Source organism: Protobothrops mucrosquamatus, unplaced genomic scaffold (assembly GCF_001527695.2).
Source record: "Protobothrops mucrosquamatus isolate PMUCROS unplaced genomic scaffold, P.Mucros_1.0 scaffold3678, whole genome shotgun sequence".
Lineage (NCBI taxonomy): Eukaryota > Metazoa > Chordata > Lepidosauria > Squamata > Viperidae > Protobothrops > Protobothrops mucrosquamatus.
In genome coordinates, this window is record NW_015389635.1 from 70869 (window position 1) to 93109 (window position 22241).

The 22241-nt window shown below is 56.3% G+C and overlaps 1 protein-coding gene across 1 annotated transcript in view; it reads right to left on the reverse strand.

The window, feature by feature from the left end:
• Positions 1 to 5920: 5920 nt before the first annotated feature.
• Positions 5921 to 22241, reverse strand: part of RAP1GAP (RAP1 GTPase activating protein) — a 25441-nt gene continuing 9120 nt past the window's right edge. The window contains exons 5-26 of the mRNA XM_029286442.1: positions 21850 to 21885; positions 21162 to 21209; positions 18602 to 18640; positions 18175 to 18351; positions 16981 to 17084; positions 16809 to 16887; positions 16500 to 16553; positions 16304 to 16387; positions 15102 to 15202; positions 14860 to 14989; positions 14611 to 14766; positions 14403 to 14474; positions 14046 to 14132; positions 13721 to 13861; positions 13295 to 13426; positions 12241 to 12318; positions 10078 to 10187; positions 9313 to 9426; positions 9086 to 9206; positions 8555 to 8657; positions 8259 to 8362; positions 5921 to 5974 (exon numbers count right to left, since the gene is read on the reverse strand). Coding sequence (XP_029142275.1) covers positions 5921 to 5974; positions 8259 to 8362; positions 8555 to 8657; positions 9086 to 9206; positions 9313 to 9426; positions 10078 to 10187; positions 12241 to 12318; positions 13295 to 13426; positions 13721 to 13861; positions 14046 to 14132; positions 14403 to 14474; positions 14611 to 14766; positions 14860 to 14989; positions 15102 to 15202; positions 16304 to 16387; positions 16500 to 16553; positions 16809 to 16887; positions 16981 to 17084; positions 18175 to 18351; positions 18602 to 18640; positions 21162 to 21209; positions 21850 to 21885 — 2124 coding nt within the window. The remainder of the gene's footprint in view (positions 5975 to 8258; positions 8363 to 8554; positions 8658 to 9085; positions 9207 to 9312; positions 9427 to 10077; positions 10188 to 12240; positions 12319 to 13294; positions 13427 to 13720; positions 13862 to 14045; positions 14133 to 14402; positions 14475 to 14610; positions 14767 to 14859; positions 14990 to 15101; positions 15203 to 16303; positions 16388 to 16499; positions 16554 to 16808; positions 16888 to 16980; positions 17085 to 18174; positions 18352 to 18601; positions 18641 to 21161; positions 21210 to 21849; positions 21886 to 22241) is intronic.

Genomic DNA, 22241 nt, shown 5'->3' on the forward strand with positions numbered 1-22241 from the left:
GTTGAAGTCCACGAGTCATAAAAGAGCCAAGGTTGCCTACCCCTGGTATAGGGTTTCCTCCTGAGCAGGGGGTTGGACTAGATGAACTCCAAGGTTCCTTTCAACATTATTATCATCATCATCATCATCATCATCATCATCATCAGGGGTGTCAAACTGCCAGCCCATTGGCTGGATGCATCATAGCGAAACCGCGCCCACCCCATTGCCGGCAATGAGAAAAAAGTCGTGCCACGTCACGTGACATGGCGAGTTTGACACCCCTGCCTTAAACGCAATAAATTACATTTACGTTAAGAACCGAATATATAATTTTTTAAATCATATAAATGAATATATAAATAAAATTATATAAATAAAAGATTAACAAGATGTGAGTTCCGGCATTTTTTTTTTTTTTACACACACAAAAAAAGCACTGGACGCAGTTAACACACCTGTGGCAAGAAAAGGTGTAAAAATGGGGTAAAACTCACTGAACGAATGTCAGTCAGAAAAAATGCGGCTCAATTGTGATCGTGGTTGTGATACTACCTGTATCATAAAACGGCACAAGCTTTGTAACTCTCTGGGGTGGCTCGACCGACACAACTTGCACAAAAGGGAGGCCCAAGAGCACTTTCGGCCACTGGTGAGGGGAGCTGCGCCCGGGCCGAGCTGCTGCCTTTTGCCCATGTTGGTCAGTTAGCCGAGGGGCTCCTCCTTCCCTAAGGGAGGCCCGACAGAGCCTGCCGCTGAGGGGGAAAACTCGCCTGGCTCTTTGGCCTTGCAGGAGCCCAGGAGGACCGAGAAGGCGGCTCGGGAAAAGGGGATTAAGGGCACCCCCCTGACCCGCCATCCCCGACCCTCAGCTGCCGAGGTGCTGCTCCCCTCAGGCCCCAACCGACCCTCCACCCACCAACGGGGAGCGAGCGTCACCCGAGGGAAGCTTCCCTGAGGGGGAAAAGGCCTTCTCGGGCCACCAGGAGGGAGCCGGCCTCGCCTTGCGCGCCTGAGGCCGAGGGAAGGACCAGCCAGTCCCGCGACCCTCGGGAGGGGGACACTGGGAGCCCTGTTTGCCCCCCCTCCGCACCTTGGAGGGGCGGTGACCCTGCAAGAACCCTGACCCCCACCCCGGGTCCAAAACGCCGCAAGGACCCAGCGGGTGCTCCCTATGCCAGCCGCCCCGGGAGGCTCCCCTCGCCGCACCCTCCCGGCGTTGCGCACCGGCTGCTTGCTCGCTCTCCCCACACCAGGTGAAGGCGAGGGCGCTGGGTCTGGCCAGCGGGACGGAGTGGGGGGAGAGAGAAAGGGGAGAGAGAAGCATGGGATTCAGCCAGTTCACACCACTTTGGCAGAACCGGTAGCTAATTTTTTGTTGCCCAGGCCCAGAATGGACTTCCGGAAGCGGCATCCATGTAGAGAACCGGTGGTTCGCCTATTTGAATCCCACCACTGGAGAGAAGGAATCGGCCATCCATCCACCCTGCAGCCAAAGGAGCACCAGGAACAGCTGGAGGGGACCGGCCCGCGTCCGGCTTCTCCGTGGCGCTTGGATCCACCTGCGCTGTTTTCTGCCCACGGCCTCCCTTCCTTCACCAGCCATGTTTCTTCCTTGGCTATTTTTTTTCCCAGCAAAGGCTGCTTTGATCTGTTGCCTGAAGGATTCCCGTTCTGAAAACCCCAAACTTCCCACCAGGGAGATTTACGGTATGGCTGCCGGGCTTTGGCCGCTTCAGCAGCAATTGAGGTTTTCCCTGGTTTTTTTTTTTTCCCTTCCTTCCTTCCTTCCTAATACTCCCTAATTAGCCTCCCTAATTAGCCTGGGAGGAGGTTTCCAAGTACTTCCAGCAGGCCTACCAGATTCTGTAACTAACAGCTTTGTTCCCTAGTACGCCCTCCGTCTGGTAAACTCGCAAGATTCAGTTTTTCTCGCCATGTAAATGTACACATCCGAACTACAGATAGCTAGCTAGATATAGAGATATAGAGATAATGGAGATAGATAGATAGATAGATAGATAGATAGATAGATAGATAGATAGATAGATAGATAGATAGATAGATAGATAGCTTTTAGTGTCTTTTTTTTGTGGACACACATGAAAAATGAAATTTTGTTGCTTGCTCTCCGAAGTGTACACATACATAACACACATACTGTATAAACATGCTATATACATACACATGTAAATACCTACACCCTTACATATAAATATTAATCACTGTCCATCTTGAATACATAGCGGAAAGGGGAAGCTTGAACGTTCACAAGGTTGATGCTGAATACTGCATCCAGTTTTGGGTCACCACATTATAAAAAAGATGTTGAGACTGTGGAAAAAGTGCGAAGAAAAGCAACTAAGATGATTAAGGGCCTGGAGACTAACACAGATGAAGAATGGTTGCAGGAATTGGGAATGGCCAGTCTAGAGAAAAGAAGGACTAGGGGGGACATGATAGCATACCCTGAATTTATACAGAGCAGAAATTGTGTAAATTCACAATTCATCTCTGAGGGCAGCAGCTGATGTCCTTTTATCCATCCCAAAGATTCTCCTCAGATGCTGTGATTGGGTTTTTCCAGTAGTGGCATTTAATAAACATCAGCTTGATATAGGAATGCATGGGTTACCTTGGCCTTATATTATTTTTAATAATTGGGGATAAGGAAGCTGGAGAAGTATGATTTTTAAAAATTTTAGCACTAGAATTCAGGGGTAGGCAACCTTGGCTCTTTTATGACTCGTGGACTTCAACTCCCAGAATTCCTGAGCCGGCATGGCTCAGCTTGGAAACCTCTCCCTTTCCCCTCAGCATGGCTGGCTCAGGAATTCTGGGAGTTGAAGTCCACGAGTCATGAGGGGGCCATAATTCCCCCATGCTGGCTCAGGAATTCTGGGAGTTGAAGTCCACCAGTCATAAAAGAGCCAAGATTGCCTACCTCTGGCCTAGGCATAGGCTGCTTTATGACTTGTGGACTTCAGCTCCCAGAATTCCTGAGCTTGGAAACCTCAGGGGAAAGGGAGAGGTTTCCAAGCTCAGGAATTCTGGGAGCTGAAGTCCACGAGTCATAAAAGAGCCAAGGTGGCCTACCCCCGCACTAGATTCACTCTTGTCTGTGCTTTAAATCAGGGCTTTTCAACCTTTTCACCGACTGTACCACTTTTAGGATATGGCAATATTCGAATACCACCTAGCAAGGTGTCAAAAGCTTGATGACCAAAAAAACCCACAACCCTGTTCAAAGTTGCAATTGCACTGAAATGACTTATGGCCATTTTTCACACTTATGACTCTTGCAGCGTGCCCAGGGTCATGTGATTTATATTTGGATGCTGGGCAACTGATTCATATTTATGATGGTCACAGTGTCCCAGGGTCATGTGATCCCCTTTTGCAAGCTTTTGACAAGCAAAGTCAATGGCAGGGCTGCTGGTGGCCAAGTGCTATTAGGCGGGACTTCCTTCCCTCCCTGCCTCCCTCTTTCTCATTGCCATCTCCTTCTGCAGGAAGAATTTGAACCCCCCCCCCCCATGTTTTCCCTCTTCCATATATTCATCAGACAAGGAAAAGCCTCCAGAGACAGAAAAGAGAAGCCATTTAGGGAACTAGCTTAAAAAGGCACATTCCCCTTTAAGAATTAGCTACTGGCTGGAAAGGAAAGTTAAGGAGCGCAGTAATGGCTGCCGGCTAAGTAAGTAATGGCTGCCAGCTAAGGCAGCCTCCCCAAATAGCTCCATTCAGAAGTAAAGGAATGCTACAGGCAAAATCCATTCAGGAGAAAAATACTTCACAATCCCTCGCAGCAAAACTTACAGCTAAAAAGAGCAGAGCAATAGAAGCTAACAGGAGACATCGGCCATCAGCCCAATAGAAATTGCCAAACACTCCTTAAGAACACAAGGAACACATTGCACAAATCCCAGAACTGAAAAGTCACAAAAGCACATAAGAATCCTTCCACTCTCCATCTCCCTCCCTCCTCCGTGCCTCACCTCCAGCCATTGCTGCCTTTTTTCATTCCTAGTGGAGGGCAATTCTTGCCTGTTTGCTGCTGCCAGTTGTAGATGGGCTCATGGCTGGCAGGCCTGCTTAACCTCCTCTCCTCTCCCCCCCTCCTCCTCTTCTTTCCCTTGGTGCAGCTACTCCACCTCCTACCATGGCTTCTGCTTTTTTCTCTCTCCCTCTCCTGCCCAAACTGCCTGCTTTTATAGCCTCTCCTGTCGCCGCCCCCTCCTCCTCCTCCTTTCTCATGGGGGGGTGAGCCTGAAGTGAGCCTGGGGCCTTTGCCTCGCCCCAGCCACTCTGCACTTGGCTAGGCAGGGCTGCGTACCACCTGCCACTCGTTAATGTACCACAGGCGGTACGCGTACCACCGGTTGAAAAGCCCTGTGACATAGAATATATAAGTGGGTCTGTGGGTACATGCAATGTTTTTTTTTTGTTAACTTTATGTAGTGTATGTTGGAGGTGGTGACCCTGTGAGAGCTGTAACAAAATCTCATTGTAATGCATGTTAATTAGTGTACATTTAAAGTGACAACAAAGTTATTCTATTCTATTCTGCATTCAGTTCTATTCTATTCTATATGCAGTTCTATTCTATTCTATTCTATTCTGCATTCAGTTCTATTCTATTCTATATGCAGTTCTATTCTATTCTATTCTATTCTGCATTCAGTTCTATTCTATTCTATTCTATTCTGCATTCAGTTCTATTTCTATTCTATTCTATTCTGCATTCAGTTCTATTCTATTCTATTCTGCATTCAGTTCTATTCTATTCTGCATTCAGTTCTATTCTATATGCAGTTCTATTCTGCTATTCTATTCTGCATTCAGTTCTATTTTTATTCTATTCTGCATTCAGTTCTATTCTATTCTGCATTCAGTTCTATTCTGTTCTATTCTGCATTCAGTTCTATTCTATTCTGCATTCAGTTCTATTCTATATGCAGTTCTATTCTATTCTATTCTGCATTCAGTTCTATTCTATTCTGCATTCAGTTCTATTCTATTCTATATGCAGTTCTATTCTACTATTCTATTCTATTCTGCATTCAGTTCTATTCTATTCTGTTCTGCATTCAATTCTATTCTATTCTGCATTCAGTTCTATTCTGTTCTATTCTGCAGTTCTATTCTATTCTGCATTCAGTTCTATTCTATTCTGCATTCAGTTCTATTCTGTTCTATATGCAGTTCTATTCTATTCTGCATTCAGTTCTATTCTATTCTATATGCAGTTCTATTCTACTATTCTATTTTATTCTGCATTCAGTTCTATTCTGTTCTGCATTCAATTCTGTTCTGCATTCAGTTCTATTCTATCCTATCCTATTTCTATATTCCATTCTATTCTAATCTACTCCTACTGTATTCTTTTCTCTTTCTCTTCTCTTCTCTAACACAGTGCAGCACAGGAACAAGGGAATAAAGGCAACTCATTTGCAAAAGGCAGCAAGCTTTGCTTTCTGCTTCCTTGGGGGCTGGGGAGCCCCTGCTGCCCCCCCCCCACGCCCCACTCCAGCATGTACTGAAAGTCACAGAACAGCTAAGCAACTGAGACGTCACTCACCGCAGTAGCCAACCGCCCTGTTAACCATGGCTTAGTGAATAAACCACGATTGGATGAGAGGTGGACTCCCAACTCCCAGAATCCTGTAAGCTGGAATTCTGGGAGTTGAAGACCACCTTTTTGACGTCGCCAAAGTTGAGAAACATCGCACTGAAAACTTTGCTCTTCTCCCCCCCCCCAAAAGAGCGTCCTAAAAGCTTTTTTTCTGGAGGGACAGAAAGACCCTTGGTGGTTTTGTGGAATGCATCCTTCCAAACCTCTAAAAGGCGATCAGATTTCTTCCTTCCCATCTGCCCGCATCTTCCCTTCCCTTCTCCGGATGGACGAACATTAGAATTGGACACGGACCGACTGGAGCGTTCAAAAGTCGATCAGGCCATCTTCCTGCTGTTCGGGGCCTCCCCCATCAGAAGCCTTCCTCCAGACGGAACAAGGAAACAGGAAAAGCTACGTGGAGGTTTCCCATTTTATTTTCCAGCCTGTCTATTTTAAAAAGCATTTTACAAATAGATTCTTCTTACAATAGCGATAAATAGACTTTTTTTTTTTTTAAATTTTTATACACAGGTCACTGGAAACACCAATACGAGTCTTGGAGTTTTAAATTAAACGCAATGTTGAAACATTGTTAAGTTCATGGATTTTGTGCATCATTTTTTAAAAAAATAAAATTAAATTAAATAAAATTAAGCAACCAAAACGACCCAAAAGAGGAAGAAAGGATGGATTTACGCAACAGACACGAGAGAGAGAGAGAGAAAGAGGGAGAAAGAGAAAGAGAAAAAGAGACAGAAAGAAAAAGAAAAAAGAGAGACAGAGACAGAAAGAAAAAGAAAGAGAGAGAGAAAGAAAAAGAAAGAGAAAGAGAGAAAGAAAGGGACAGAAAGAAAAAGAAAAAGAGAGAAAGAAAAAGAGAAAGAAAAAGAGAAAGAGAGACAGAAAGAAAGAAAAAGAGAGAGAGAAAGAGAGAGACCCAGACATCACGGAATTAATATTTTCACATCACCAGAAGGATGTTTAAAATTAAATGTGGATGCCTGGGAATTGGGGAACCCTTTTCCCTGATCCAGACACCTGTGGAGCCAGCCGGGTGCGTTGCCCACAAAGGTGTGGTGCCTCCCCCCAAATCCTGCACAGCACGGGAGGGGGGGGCAGGCCAATCACAGCACAGAAGGGGAGGCCTCTGCAGTTTAGAGCCCAGCCAGAGCATCAGGCTTTGGCCAGACCGTGGGGTGAAGGGGGGCTGATGGCCCACCTGCCCTGGACCAGCCTGAAAGTCACCCCAGGGCACCCCCAGACTCAGCCGAGCCCCTCCACCCCCTAACTGACCTGGGGCAAGATTGTCAAGGTTTCTTTGGGATGAACATGGGGGAGAGACTGGGAACGTCTCGGTCCCTCCCTCCTGCCAAAATTCCCTAGGATAGGAGGGAACATGGCTGCTCTGTGTGTGTGTGTGTGTGTGTGTGTGTGTGTGTGTGTGATGGGGGGCAAAGCGGACAGGGAACGTGTGACAAGAGCGGAGGGCAGGAAAGAGTGCAACAGCTGGGCAGGAGAGAGACAGAGAGAGAGAGAGAGAAAGAGAGATGCAGAAGGAGCCCTGGTGACGAAGGCCAGTGGGAGACACCAAGACGGAGGGAGCTGATCCAGGCGTAATCCAGATGTTGCCCCATAAACGCCTCCATCCGTGGGCCTCCTCTGTGTGCTGAAACAGGGTCCAGAAAACACGCAGCCGATGGAGATGCTCGGCTTTCCAGAGAAAAAACAACAACAACTTGCAGGATGGAGCTGCTCCTAGCTCGGCTATCCTCTTCCAAGGTGACCCCTGGAAACAGTGGGGGGGGGGGCTGCCGGCTTCTGCAATAGGGAAGCCAGGAAGAGGCCGAATTCTCTCTCCCCACCCCCCACCCCACCGTAGCCGGTCGAGACGGCCCCCACAAAGGGACCTGGGGAGGGGGAACAGTTGGGAAACACACAGGCCATCTCCGCCTCCTTGTGATTGTCCAGCGTTTGACTCCACAGGCTGGAGGGTTTTTTTGGGGGGGTGATGGAATTGGGGAGGGGGCGTCGTTGAGCACAGCTCATGGAAAGGGGGGGGGAATCGAGGCCCAGAGAGTCCTGGGTGGGCCCGGAGTAATGCCGTTCCCGGTGTGCCAGGAAGCCACCGGATGTGGCCGGAGAGGAGAAGCAGCTGCTTAAAATGGAGAGTTGGAGAAGCAGGTGTTGCTGGTCGGAGCGTCGTCCCGGAGAGAAAAATGGGGGCTTCTCCGGCGTTGCCACAGCTTGTGCTTCTTTGCCGTGAGCTGTCAGAAGTGGGGGGGGGGACAAAGGAAAGGTCACTCCCCAGGATGGGGAGGAGGCCCCAAAAGTTGAAGGCACCACGGAGGAGAAGGGAACCAGCAGGGATAGGGACGAACGGGCGTGATGGCGCAGAGCCCCCACACTGGGTCTTTTGAGGACTTGCCAGAAGCTCATGGGCAGAGGGTGGCCTCCCCCCCCCCGCCGGGAAGATATCGGGGGACACCAGGTCTGACCTGCTCAAGAGGCACATCCGCAAGACCGGTGGGAGGTTAGCAGCTCTGGGAGGGGGGGGGGAAAAAGGAGGATTAAAACCCGGTTCCTGGAGAGAGAGAGGCTGCATGGACCGATTCCCCTCCCCAGAACAGGACACTTTCTCCCCCAGTCCTTGTGGAGCCCTCACCAGGTGTGGGGGCTGCGGGTCCGAATGTTCGAGCTGGATCTGGATCTCCGGGCAAGGGGGGTCCGTGGGCTTCCTGGGGTCCGGCTGGGGGGAGTGCGAGGGGCCTGGAGGGGGAAGCACCAAAGCTATTGGGATTAAAATCAGCCCTCCCTCCCTCGTGAGCAAAGGGGTCCCACACTGGGCAGTGTGTGTGTGTGTGTGTGTGTGTGTGTGTGTGTGTGTGTGTGTGTGTGTGAAGGCCAGCTACTCCAGAGCAGCCTTATGGGGGGCGCTGCAAGGAGGGGGCAGGGGGGTACCTGGAGAGCTGCCCCCACTGGGGGTGCTGGTGCTGTCGTCCAGCCACGTGCTGTAGATGAAGGAATCGCGTTTGTGGGAAGGCGTGGAAGGGAAGTGGCTTTCCTGGGACAGAGAAAGCAGAGGGCGGCTTAGGAGTCACCCGTGCAAGAGGGAACGGCTTTCCCCTGCCAAGTTCCTAGTCCACAATGTTTAGAGCGGGGCCGCCAGCCTTCGATTGGGGAAGCCCTTCCACGTGGGCTGCAAGAGCCCCCGAGAATCAGTGTCAAGGGCTGAAATATTTGAGCCGTTTTCAGCCACGGAGCCCCCTTTTATGGCTGCCCACTGCTTAAGATCGGAGGCGTTCATTCACTGAACAAGCCAGGATTTCCAAACTGTGGCCTGTTGCTTGCTGTCTACTTTCAAAGGCACCCGGAGCCATCGGGAGAAACTCTAAAAGCCACTTTTATGCCTCTTTCTGAATTCCCTCCTGGCACCAGCCCGTCTCCCTTCATCCCCCCACCGCCCCATGCCCACCCCGGGTGCCCCCTCACCCCGCTGGTGTCATCCCGGCTGCCTTCGGCGTCCTCCACCATGCTGCCAAAGCTACTGGCGCTGGAGGAGGAGCGGGAGGATTCGTGCCCGGCTTCTGGCTTTGGCATCACCGGATCTGGCCTACAAGGAGGGGGAGAAAAAGGACTAAGGGGCTGCCGGGTGTCAGAACCAAGGCCGGACTCAGCCAGGAGACGCCCGGGTGGTGATGGTGGGTCCCACTACCCACCTGTTCTTCGTGGTGGGCATCTCTGGCGAGCTCTGATTGGAGGAGTTTTCGGAATGGGGCTCCTGGCCGGCGTGGTTGTCCTCGGGCGTCTTCGCAGTGCCCGTCGGGCTCTCCCTGTGGGGCACACAGGTGGGCCTTCAGGAGCAAGGCTGGGGCAGAGGAAGGCTGGGTGGGAGTAGGCACGGGCCCTTCCTCCAAAACCAGCTCGGTTCAAGTTGCAATGGGGTTGACCTGGGCTCCAAGCCTGGAATAAGTCTGTCTGTTGTGGTTTTGGTGCAGTGGTGGTGGACCTAGGGCACGCGTGGCCACCCCAGCCCTGCCTCCCCCCACGCCCCCCTCATCAGCAGCCCCCCCAGAGGAGAGTCATCCCCCCCCCAGGCATGGAGCAGCACAGCCAAGCACATGGCAGCTGGGCAGCAGGGACAAGACTCCGCCCTCGTGCCCTGTCGTGCGCAGATGATGCTGTGGGGCGCGGATGGAGGGCATGTCCATCATGGCGCTGCAGGGCTGCCTGAGTGATCTGCGGCCGGCGGTGGAGGCGGTGGGTGGTCCAGCAGGGGTGGGCAGAGTGGGGGGTGGGTGGAGTGGATGGGGCAGAACTATGAGGGGGGGTGGTTTTTGGGCACTCGGTCTCTAAAAGGTTCACCGTCACTGTTTTAGTGCATGATGCACAATCGCGGCCTCTGGCCGATGGCGCAAGAAATCCCAGGTGAGCACGTGAAGCCGACCAGGGGGGAAACTCACCGGCAGCCTCCCCCACCCCACCTTTTCTCCTGCACTTCCTGGATGTTCTCAATGCCGATGGCGCTGCTTCGCCGCGACCCGAATGGCCCGGACTTCTTCCGTGTCGGACTCTTTCCGGGAACAATCAGGGACTGCAAGAAACGGGGAGAAGGGGAGGGGGTGTCATTAAGCAGAAAGATGAAGCAGGGACAGGAGAGGCACTCCGGAGAATTGGGGAGGGGGTCTCTGCCTTGGGAAACCCTGCTCCAGAGCTGACCAACAGGCACAAGCAAGCCGAGGGCGGGGGGGATACACAAGAAAGGCCCTCCCCATGTCAACAACAGGAAGCTGCACTAACCACCATAGTTTATTCCAGGCGTTGCCAATCGTCTTTCCTAGCCACCCCCTCTCCTCTTGGGAACTGCACCCGCTCGGGGTCCCTGAACAGCGACGGCATAGCCGTGGGTAGCCCCACGGCGTCCAGGGCCAGACCCCATTGGGGCAACCCGAATCTTTTGGGCGAAAAGTGCCTAGGATGCTCCAGAACAGAGTTTGCAAACCAGACAGGCCGCAGAAGGGGTGCAAACTCATACCTCAGCCCCCTCCTCAAAATAACACATACACACACACACACCCCGCAGCATGCCAAGGATTTAAAATGCTTCTCTGGAGAGGATGCCCCAGTGGTGGGGCAGAGGTAGAAGGGGAAGCAAGCGGACGGGGAGGGGGAGTTTAGGAAAATGGAGGCGTGGAATCAGGGAAGACCCCCCCTCCCCAGTGGGAAACGGGTCTGTCTTCCTCCCAAGCCTCCATCTTTCTTCTTCTTTTTTAAATCCTGCAGAAGGACAAGGAAACTCCGGGGTCCCCCAAAAGGAGGACGGAGGATGAACGGAACCAGAGGAGGGGGAGAGCTCGGACCTCCCCCCCCCCACCCACCAGGCTCCCTTTGCAAAGGCTTGTCGGTTTCCTGCCCAAAGAAGCTGCATGCTGTTGAACTCTGAACTTTGCGCGTTCCTCCGTGAATAGTCTCCAATACTGGAAGTTTTTAAGAAGAGACTGGACAGCCATTTGTCCGAAATGGTATAGGGTTTCCTGCCTGAGCAGGGGGTTGGACTAGATGACCTCCGAGGTCCCTTCTGAGTCTATTATACTATTTCCCCCCCCTCCCTCCCTCCCTCCCTCCCTCCCTCCNTTATTATTATTATTATTATTATTATTATTATTATTATTATTATTATTATTATCATCATTATAGTCTGTTGGCTCCCAACCCACCAGGAGAGACCACTCCTCAATCTTATTTTCCCACAGGGAGCACCAGGCTGCCCTCTGCCAGCGAGGATGAGAGACCTTGGAACTAACTACCGGACGGGATGGGAGGTCCAGCTTGGCTGGCTGGGGGAGGGGGGCGCTTCAAGGGCTCAGAAATAATAACCCCCCCACTAAAGATCCCAACCTCCCCTGTTCATGCATGCATCCAAGGTCCGCCTTAAAAGGGGTCTGTGGCAAAGGTCACATCTGCCCCCTTTGCATGGAACGTCTAACCGCCTTCCAGGCCAGCTTCCTTGGGATCCCGGCTTAACTGGAGATGCTGAGGGCTGGGGAGGAAGGAAGGCTTCCCGCCAGAGGGAGGGTCCAGGACCCCCTGGAGGACTCAAACAGAAAGGCCGAAAGCACAAAGGAGCCCAGGGGGTCCTCTTCCCGTCACATGCAAAGAGTTGTAATCGCAAGACGGCCAGAAGGAGACACATTCCCAGCAATTTCCCAGGTTTAGCAAGGATGCCCCGGGGTGGGGGTGGGGTAGGAGGCTGTGTGGGGCATGCAATGGGGTGGGAAAGGGGCAGTGGGGGGGGGCTGGGGAAAAAAGAAAGAAGAAAGAAAGAAAGAAAGAAAGAGAAAGAAAGAAAGCGAGAGAGAGCGCAAGAGAGAAAGAGAGAGAGAGGGAGAGAGAGAGAGAGAGAGAAACAGAGAGAGAGGGAGAGAGAGAGAGGGGGAGAGAGAGGGAGAGAGAGAGAGAGAGAGAGAGAGAGAGAGAAAGAAGAAAGAAAGAGAAAGAGAAAGAGAGAGAAACAGAGAGAGAGAAAGAGAGAGAAAGAGAAAGAGAGAGAGAGAAAGAGAGACAAAGAGATTGAATGAGAGAGAGAAAGTGAGAGAGAGAAAGAAAGAGAGAGAGAGAGAGAGAATATGAGGAAAAAGTCCAGCCACCTCTTCAATGGTTCCTATGCCTATCGCGCTGCCTCGGCGTCCGTACCTACTTGACGTTTTTCCGGGCACAAGCAATGACTGGCAAGCGGGCAGAGCGTGAAAAGGGGGGGGAGAAGGCAGAGGGGGAGAAGGGGGGGAACAAAGGAGGATGAGGAAGGGAGAGAGAGAGAGAGAGAGAGAGAAAGAGAGAGAGAAAAAGAAGTCATGCGAACAAAATGGCGCTCAATTATCCACCAAGGGGCCAGTCTCCCGGAAGGGCCAAGGCAGCCAGCGGGCATGGAGGGGGGCATGGAGAAGGCAGAGGAAGCTGCTGAGGCTGTGCCTGGGATGGGATGGCGGCGGGGGGCGGGGGGGAAGCTGGGAGATGTTTGCCTGGGGTTAGGCAGCAGAAGCAATGCCCAAGATGGGGGGGGGGTCTGGATGTTGGGGCCTCTGCCACGCTCGCTGCCTGCCCCCTCTTGTTACAGCAGCCCAGATGTTCTCTGGCATCCACCAGGCGCCCCCCACCCCACCCCAGCATGCCTGGGGGAGGAGGCAGGAGAAGGTGGGAGACGCCCCCCCCTTTTTAAGCTGGTTTCTGCCAGCCACTGTGTGAGAGAGAGAGAACTTGGGGATGCCCAATGCTCCTCGCCATGAGGAAGGGGAGGTGGGGACGGGCAGTGGGGTGGGTGGGTGGGTGGGCTTCAGCCCACAAGACCACCCCTCCCTTCCAAGCCCTGCCCAGTGGAGGGTCCCTCCAAGCCCTGCCCAATGGAGGGTCCCGCCCGCCCCTCTAGGCAGCCAACTCTCTCCCCTCCAGTCAAGGCGCCTATGCTGGGGCAAGGCTGCCACCCAGTGGCCAAGCTGGGGCACTGCACCCCCAAGGAGGTACCACCGGCCAGGGAGAACCACGGAAGATGTGGGTCTTGCTCCCTCCCCTCCTTGCCAGCGCCCAACGCCACCCCTGTTGGGGTGGGGGCCAAGCAAAGACTAAGGTCAATGCAGAAGGTGGTGGAAGGACAGGGGCGGGCTCTGGAGATGGGCAAGCGGGCACTGAGCGGGGAGGGGCACTCACTAGGCCGCTGGCTTTGGTGATGTCAGGGCTGTGGTGCCCAAAGCTGCCACTGTGGCTGGTGGTGACGGTGTTTTGCTTCTTGCTGCTGAGACCCACGGCGTCCATCGATTGGCTGCGGCTGCGGATCACCCGCTGGAAGGGAAGGCCGGCCCGCCCTAAGCGACCCTCACCCTCCCCGGGGGCCAAAGCGGGCAGCAGGACTCGGGGGAGGGGGAGGATGGCCACTCGCGGTCCAAGGATCCAAGACTCCGGGAAGCCCACTGCCTGCCCAGGGGAGGGGTCCCACAGACACTCAAGAGGGGCTGCAGCCCCCCCAGACCAAAGGGAGGGAGGGCTGGGGAGGGTGGAGAAGGGTGCAAAAGGGCTGGCGAGGCAGGAACCCACAAGACGACCCCCAGCGTCTCCGGCCGCGCTGCCCTCCCTCACCTTGAACGACTCGAAGAAGCTGCTGCCGCCCCCCCCGCCGTTCTCCATCTTGTCCTCCTCGCCCCCCAGGCCCATCATGGACTGGCTGTTCAGGTGCAGCTCTTCGTACAGCGTCTCCAGCAGGGCCGCCCGCGTGCGCTCCTGTCACGACATGCAAGCCCCCCTCCCCTCTTGAGACTGTGGGAGGGTCAGCCAGGTGGGGAGGGGGGTGCAAAGGGAGGGCTGGGGTGCCCCCCCCCGCTTGCAGCAGAGTCAGCCAGAGAGGCTTTGTGGCTAACACCCCCACACCCCCCCACACACAAACACGCACATCCCGGAAACTCACTTCGAGTTTGGCAAACTTTTCTGCTTTGTAGCAGGCGTATTCGGCGTTGATCAGTTTGGTCAAAAGGAACGCTTGGAAGTCTGGCCCCTGCAGGGAGAAATGGGGGGGGGGGGGGGTTTGCAAGGCTTGGTTTGGCTGGGTGACACCACCCCCTCACCCCAAGATTTAGCCCAGCAACAGGACTGCCGGACTGTCCTGTGACAGCCCCCAGACCCAGCTGAGCATGGCCTGCCCACCCAGGGTCTCTCGTCCCTTGGGGAAGCAGGGTGGGTGGGTGGGGGTTGTGCACGGTGCTGCAGCCTCCCCACCCCGAGTGCCCTGAAGGGGGCAGGCCTGGAGGGAAAGAAGCGCACTCACCTTCTGGAAGATGGCTGGGTTGGGCAGCGGAGGCCCGAAAAAGGGCACGTCGTCCCGGGCAGTGACCGAGACCTGCAAGGGACAGGGCGAGCCGCTGGCATTGGCACTAGGGGGCTGCCCCCTCTCGGCCGGACCCAGGACCCCATGGAGCGGCTCCCACCCATCCCACCCGCCTCGTGCCAGCCCCCCACCCCCACCCCAGGGTCACCTTGTAGAGGGTCTTTTCCGAACAGGCGTTCTCGGCCTGCACCACCACGTAGGCGTGTAAGAAGTTGGAGGCGATCATGTCCGGCACGAAGGGGGTGTTCTCGTCCTGGAAGACGATGGCCACGATATCGTTGCCGATGTGGCGTTTCCGCTGCAGCTGGGGGAGGGGGGGAGAGAAGAGGGTCAGTGGAGACGAGGAAGGTGTGTGTGTGTGTGTGTGCATGTGTGTGTGTGTCCCTGGCCGTCTTACCTGCTGCGCGTCCCCTTCGGTGTACGGCAGCTTGGTGGAGACGTGGAACATGATCTCCTTGTTCCGGAAGTTGCAGTAGACGGACTCCGTCCCCGTCTGGCCGTGGGTCACGTCCAGGCCCCCCCGGAACCTGAGCAGGCCCCAGAGAAAAAGGCCTCAGGCCAAGGCCTGGGGGGGTTTGCTGGGGAGGGGCAGCTACACACACACACAGGCACATTTTGCCCCCCCTTGGCTACACTCACCCCTTAAAGTCCTGCAGCTGGACCTTCTGGCCCAGGAACTCTAAGAATTCCACAAAGGCCGGACTCTCCTCCGTGGTGCTGAACAGCTCCTCTTCCGACGTCTGTGGGGAAAGGAGGGGGGGTGCCCAGGCAGTCGAGGGGGGGCACAGAGGGAGGTCTGGCTCAGCCTCAAAGGTGGCTGCTGAGCACAGCAAGCATCCTGCCGGATCCCCCCCCCACAGTGGTGGCAGGCAGGGCACCCCGTCTAGTCCACGCCAGCTGCGTGGGATGGGGGGGGGGACAGACACCCTCCCTGCCCATGGCTGCAGGTGGCACTGCCTCCCTGGCATCTGAAGCAAAGAGAGGTGGGGGAAGCAGGATGTTGGGAGGGTCCCTTGGCGAGCTTTCCCCTCCAAGGGACCAGCCCAGGGGTCTTCAAACTCGGCCCTTTGAGGACTGGCGGACTTCAACTCCCAGAATTCCTCAGCCAGAGTGCCTATATAGATGTCCGTTCAACTTCTATATAGTCAATAACTCTGGGCAGCTTATAATTCATTTATCTCTGACCTCTGGAATTAGAAACAAGGGGAAACTCTCTCTCCGCCCCATAAACACTGGATCCCTTCTATAGCATGGAATAGCAGAGCTGGAAGAAGGGACCTTGGAGGTCTTCTAGTCCAACCCCTTGCTCAAACAGGGGGTCTTCCAACTTGGCCCTTTTATGACTTATGGACTTCAACTCCCAGAATTCCTCAGCCAGCGTGCCTTTTCTGACCGGTGGACTTCAACTCCCAGAATTCCTCAGCCAGCGTGCCTTTTCTGACCGGTGGACTTCAACTCCCAGAATTCCTCAGCCAGCGTGCCTTTTATGACTGGTGGACTTCAACTCCCAGAATTCCTCAGCCAGTGTGCCTTTTAAGACTGGTGGACTTCAACTCCCAGAATTCCTTAGCCAGTGTGCCTAGCTGAGGAATTCTGGGAGTTGAAGTCCACCAGTCCTCAAAGGGCCGAGTTTGAAGACCCCCTGGCCCAGCCGGAAGGGCAGAGGGAGCCGTGCTTCAAGAGAAGCGACAGAAGAGGAGGGGGGGTCTCTGCACAGTGCCCGGAAGCCCCCCTCTATGCCCTCCCCCAGCCTAGCCAAAGGCTCCTGGCCCCCCCTCCCCTCCCCAGGCTTCCCGCAGCCTCACCTGCTCCCTCTGGGGGGGCACGAGGCACAGACCCACCTGACCAAGTTGCTGGTAAATCACCCCAAATTTGAAGTTATTGCTGATGACGTGTTCGTCGAAGGTGACGATCAGGCGGGAGGCCTGGGGGGGGCAAAGCGGGGGGGGAGTGTTGGAGAGACTGGAAGGGGGTGGTGGGGAAGGGGCTTTTCCATCAGGGGTTCCTCCCTGCCCCCCCCTCAATTCACACTCCTACCTTGGGATACAGCACAGGGTAGAAGCGGTCAACGTTCACGTCTTCGCAGACCAGCTACGGTCAAGGAGGGAAGAGGCCTAAGTCATTTGACCTGCCCCCCCCTTCTGCACCGTGGGGAGACCCTCTCTAACACCCCTATCCCGGGGTTTTGGGACCGACACCCCTCCCTCTGCCCTCACACCCTCCCTGCGGTCATCTCACAGCCAACGGGGTTGGGGTCAAACCGCCAGGAGGCGACGGCAAAACCTGATCTGGTTCCCTTGCGGGAAGAGAGAAAGTGGGGGACCCCCCCCGGGGACCCCAACTTGCCTTGGCCATCTGGATCACGTTGGGGAACTCGGTCAGGCAGGAGATGGGGATGACGTCGTGATAGGACCGGCTCTTGGTGCTGCAGGGGGAGGAGAGTCAGGGCCAAGCCTGGGGAGGGGGGGACAGAGAAAAGGGGGTCCCAGCCCCACCGCAGGAGGCGCCCCCCTCTCACCGCAGGAGCAGGCGCAGATGCTCCTGGTCCCCGATCACGTCGTACTTGAGCGAGAACACCAGGTGCCCCAGCGCGGCGTCCACCGAGTAGTAATTGAAATGCTCCTGAGCAGACACAAGCCAGGATGGGGGAGGGAATGACCAAGGCCTACTGCTCCTGCCCTTGGAGGCTCTACAACACTATGGCCACGGAAAGCCACAGATCTGACAAATTCCTTTTTTTTTTTTTTTACAACTGCCCGGCTTTGAATGAGGTGTTCTCCCAAGAACCCCACTCCCCACCCCCCCAGCCTCAGTTGCACGAGTGAAGGCTTCTCTTTGGACCCCCACCTCTCCCCCCAATTCGCTTTCATCCTTCTGCCAGGCCTCCTCCCGCTGCCTTTTTGAGGAAGGGGCTTGAGTTGGGGGGGTCCTTCTGCCCCCACCCTCACCCCCCCATGCTGCTTTCCTTCGAAGGGCAGGGCAGGAGCAGAAGAGAAGGGGGTCACCCAGCCCTGCCCCACCCAGCTGGGGCAAAGTGCAGCCCGTCCCGGCCTATGGTGGCTGCCCCACCCAGAAGGCACACAGCTGGCTCCCTCCAGGCTGGGCCTTGAAAGCAGCAGGCGATTCCTGCAGATGGGGGAAGGCCTTGAGGGACTCCACGCTGGGGACCCCCCCAAAAACTGCAGCACCCCTCTTTTTTCTGGGCCCTACTCAGAAATCCCCCCCCCCCCCGTTCCATCCTGTGCCCTTGGCTGAAGCGGCTGGGGCAAATGCAGAGCAGGGAGGGGGTGGGAGAGGGAGGCAGCCCTGCGATTCCGGGGTGGGGGGGATCCCCATGGAGCCCCCCCGCGCCCCGGAGGAAGGACAGGAAGAGCTCATCCTCCAGGTTAGCTCTGACTTGTTGCATTCCTTACATTCCTCCTCCAAGTCGGCAGGCCCGGGCAGAGCGGGAGGCCTGGGCAGAAGCAGCCCCCGTGCCTCCGTGCACCCCGACTTTGGAAGGCAGCCCCAAAGAGTGGGAAGGCTGGGGATGACCCCCCCCCCACACCCAAACATCCCTTCCAGGTGGAAGGGAAAGAGGAGGGGGGCATGGGCAATCAGGAGGGCAGAACAGTCTCTTGGGGGGGTCCCAGTGGGGTTAAGAGGGGGTGCTCTTCCCCTTTCCAAGCCCCCTCCCTCCCTCCCCCCTCCCTCCGTCCCCGGGGGGGCTGACCTTGCCCAGAAAATGCTTCCGGTAGACCCTGGCCAGGTGGTTGCATTCCAGCTTGACCTTATAGCCCGGAGACTGGATTTCGGCAAGATCCAGCAGGTCGTGGTTGGTCCCCTCGATCCAGTAGCCCCCGAACTGGGGGAGCAAGATGAGGGGGAAGGGAGCCTCCCGGCCCAGAACCTGCAGAAGGGAAAAACGGGGGTGGGGGAGGACGATTCGAACCTTAGACAGGCGGGTAGGTAGGTCGGAAGGGGCCCCCCTGCCTCGCCTTCCCCCCCCCCCGCCTAGAGACAAGGGGAGGCCACAGGGCGGTCCACCCAACAGCCCTCTTCTCCTAAAAAGCGAGCACCGGAGGACACGAATTCTCCCCGCCCCTCTGAGGTAGACTGCTCCTAAACGGGGAGGCTCCCTTCCATCGGATCGCCCTTACCTCGTGGACACTGGGATAAGGGATATAATCCTCTTCCGTCTGCAGAAACATAAAAAGGCCCTTGTGGGTCAAGGCACAAACACACACACACACACACCTGCGCTCCCTCCCCACCACCACAATCGATCTTGAAGAAGTGGAAAAAGTCTGGAAGAATTTCTGTGGGGCTGCAGACCCCCCCCCCATCCCTGCACTGGACAGGAGGAGACCGGGGCAGAGCCCACAGCCCATAACGGGCCAGGAAAAGGCCGAGAAGACACACAAACACACAAACACACACACAAATATACACATGGAGTTTCATAGGGTGTAAAAGGGGCAGAGAGAGAAAAAAAATCAGGCTGGGATAAGGGATATAATCCTCTTCCGTCTGCAGAAACACAAAAAGGCCCTTGTGGGTCAACGCACAAACACACACACACACACACACACCTGCGCTTCCCCCCCACCATCACCACAATCAATCTTGAAGAAGTGGAAAAAGTCTGGAAGAATTTCTGTGGGGCTGCAGACCCCCCCCCCCATCCCTGCACTGGACAGGAGGAGACCGGGGCAGAGCCCACAGCCCATAACGGGCCAGGAAAAGGCTGAGAAGACACATAAACACACACACACACACACACACAAATATACACATGGAGTTTCATAGGGTGTAAAAGGGGCAGAGAGAGGAAAAAAATCAGGCTGGGATAAGGGATATAATCCTCTTCCGTCTGCAGAAACACAAAAAGGCCCTTGTGGGTCAACGCACAAACACACACACACACACACACACCTGCGCTTCCCCCCCCACCATCACCACAATCAATCTTGAAGAAGTGGAAAAAGTCTGGAAGAATTTCTGTGGGGCTGCAGACCCCCCCCCCATCCCTGCACTGGACAGGAGGAGACCGGGGCAGAGCCCACAGCCTATAACGGGCCAGGAAAAGGCTGAGAAGACACATAAACACACACACACACACACACACACACAAATATACACATGGAGTTTCATAGGGTGTAAAAGGGGCAGAGAGAGGAAAAAAATCAGGCTGGCCAGATTCTATCAAAGCAGCTTCTCAAGGCAGTGGAGGGAGCTGAACCGGTGGGCTTTCCGCCTGGGGTGGGGTGGGGGGGGGCAACGGAGCACCGGCCCTGCGGAGAGGCAGAGCACCTACCTTGAGGGGAGGGGGGAAGGCACAGCGCTGCTCGTCCATCCGGTTTCCCTGGGGGGGGGAGAGAGAGACCAGCCCCAGAGTCAACAGCCTTTCCTGGGCCGCCCGCCAGCTGTGTGCCTGGGCTGGAGCAGCGGGCAGGCGGGATGGCGGCGCGGAGATCCTGCTTGGCACAGGATCTGGCCCTGGCCCGGGCTCCGGCACGGTTGTGGGGGAGGGAGGGGGGAAAACCCTGGATCCAGCTGCTGCTCCTCTGCAAAGGCACAGCGGGCCCCAGATGTGGCCGCAAAACACCCACGGGCCCCCGACCGGGTTGGCACCCCATGGCTGTCTTTCAAAGCCCCTCCCCCATCCCTAGGGACAGCTGTGCTGGCCGAGGGTGATGGATACTGCAATACCACCCCCTCCCCGGAAGAGCCCTGGGGAAGAAAGGCAGCAGCGGTGGATGATGAGCTCCAGGGAAGGGTGCCTCTGAGCATGCAAAGAGCACGTTTCTCATCCCCAATGCCTGCAGAGGGGGGGGGAAGTGTCGCTCCCTTCCGTGCCTGAGAGTCCCCCCACTCTCAGAAAGGATCGATCCACCTTTTATTCTCCAAGGGGGTCTCTCTCAGATGGACCCCCCCATGCCCCCCAAGAGCCCCCCCACAGGCTCAGGCTTGGGAGAGCTCACCTGCATCTTTTCGATCATCGCAAACAATTCGGTGTTCTGCGGGGAGAGACAGAAGGGATGGGCTGGGGCGGGGAGGGTCCGGAGGGCGCCCGGGGGAGACCCTGAAGGGGAAGGTCACCCCCCATGTTTGCCGACCAAAGGCCCCTTCTGCACCCCAGAAGAGGCACAAAGACCCAGCCGCAAAGGGGGACCCCCTTAGGGCCAAGGGGGAAGGCAGAGCAGGAGGTCAGCGATGGAGAGGGGGGGGAAGCCCAGGAGGGCGAGACCCCCACGGCCCAGGCTGACGGAGCCCTTCCTGCCTGCCCCTCTTCTCCCCTCGGCTTCCCCCCGCCCTCCTTCCCCCCATCACCCCCCACCCCAGGACGGAGACCCCAAAAGCTTGCAAGCGCCCTGCAGCAGCGGCTCCTACTCACGCCCCAGCCCGCGTCCTCGCCAGCCNCCCCCCCCCCATCCCTGCACTGGACAGGAGGAGACCGGGGCAGAGCCCACAGCCTATAACGGGCCAGGAAAAGGCTGAGAAGACACATAAACACACACACACACACACACACAAATATACACATGGAGTTTCATAGGGTGTAAAAGGGGCAGAGAGAGAAAAAAAATCAGGCTGGCCAGATTCTATCAAAGCAGCTTCTCAAGGCAGTGGAAGGAGCTGAACCGGTGGGCTTTCCGCCTGAGGTGGGGTGGGGGGGGGCAACGGAGCACCGGCCCTGCGGAGAGGCAGAGCACCTACCTTGAGGGGAGGGGGGAAGGCACAGCGCTGCTCGTCCATCCGGTTTCCCTGGGGGGGGGGAGAGAGAGACCAGCCCCAGAGTCAACAGCCTTTCCTGGGCCGCCCGCCAGCTGTGTGCCTGGGCTGGAGCAGCGGGCAGGCGGGATGGCGGCGCGGAGATCCTGCTTGGCACAGGATCTGGCCCTGGCCCGGGCTCCGGCACGGGGGGGGGGAGGGGGAAAAACCCTGGGTCCAGCTGCTGCTCCTCTGCAAATGAACAGCCCGGCACCAGGCGGGCCCCAGATGTGGCCACAAACCATCCAGGGCCCCCGACCGACCGGATTGGCACCCCATGGCTGTCTTTCGAAGCCCCTCCCCCATCCCTAGGGACAGCTGTGCCGGCCGAGGGTGATGGATCCTGCAATCCCACCCCCTCCCTGGAGGAGCCCTGGGGAAGAAAGGCAGCAGCGGTGGATGATGAGCTCCAGGGAAGGGCGCCTCTGAGCATGCAAAGAGCACATTTCTCATCCCCAATGCCTGCAGGGGGGGGGGGAAGTGTCGCTCCCTTCCGTGCCTGAGAGTCCCCCCACTCTCAGAAAGGATCGATCCACCCTTTATTCTCCAAGGGGTCACTCTCAGATGGACCCCCCCATGCCCCCCCAAGAGTCCCCCCCCCGACAGGCTCAGGCTTGGGAAAGGCTGGACTCACCTGCATCTTTTCGATCATCGCAAACAATTCGGTGTTCTGTGGGGGGAGAGACAGAAGGGATGGGCTGGGGCGGGGAGGGTCCGGAGGGCGCCCGGAGAAGACCCCGAAGGGAAAGGTCACCCCCCTGTTTGCCGCCCAAAGGCCCCTTCTGTACCCCAGAAGAGGCACAAAGACCCACCTGCAAAGGGGGACCCCCTCAGGGCCAAGGGGCAGAGCAGGAGGTCAGCGATGGAGGGGGGGGGAAGCCCAGGAGGGCGAGACCCCCACGGCCCAGGCTGACGGAGCCCTTCCTGCCTGCCCCTCTTCTCCCCTCGGCTTCCCCCCGCCCTCCTTCCCCCCATCACCCCCCACCCCAGGACGGAGACCCCAAAAGCTTGCAAGCGCCCTGCAGC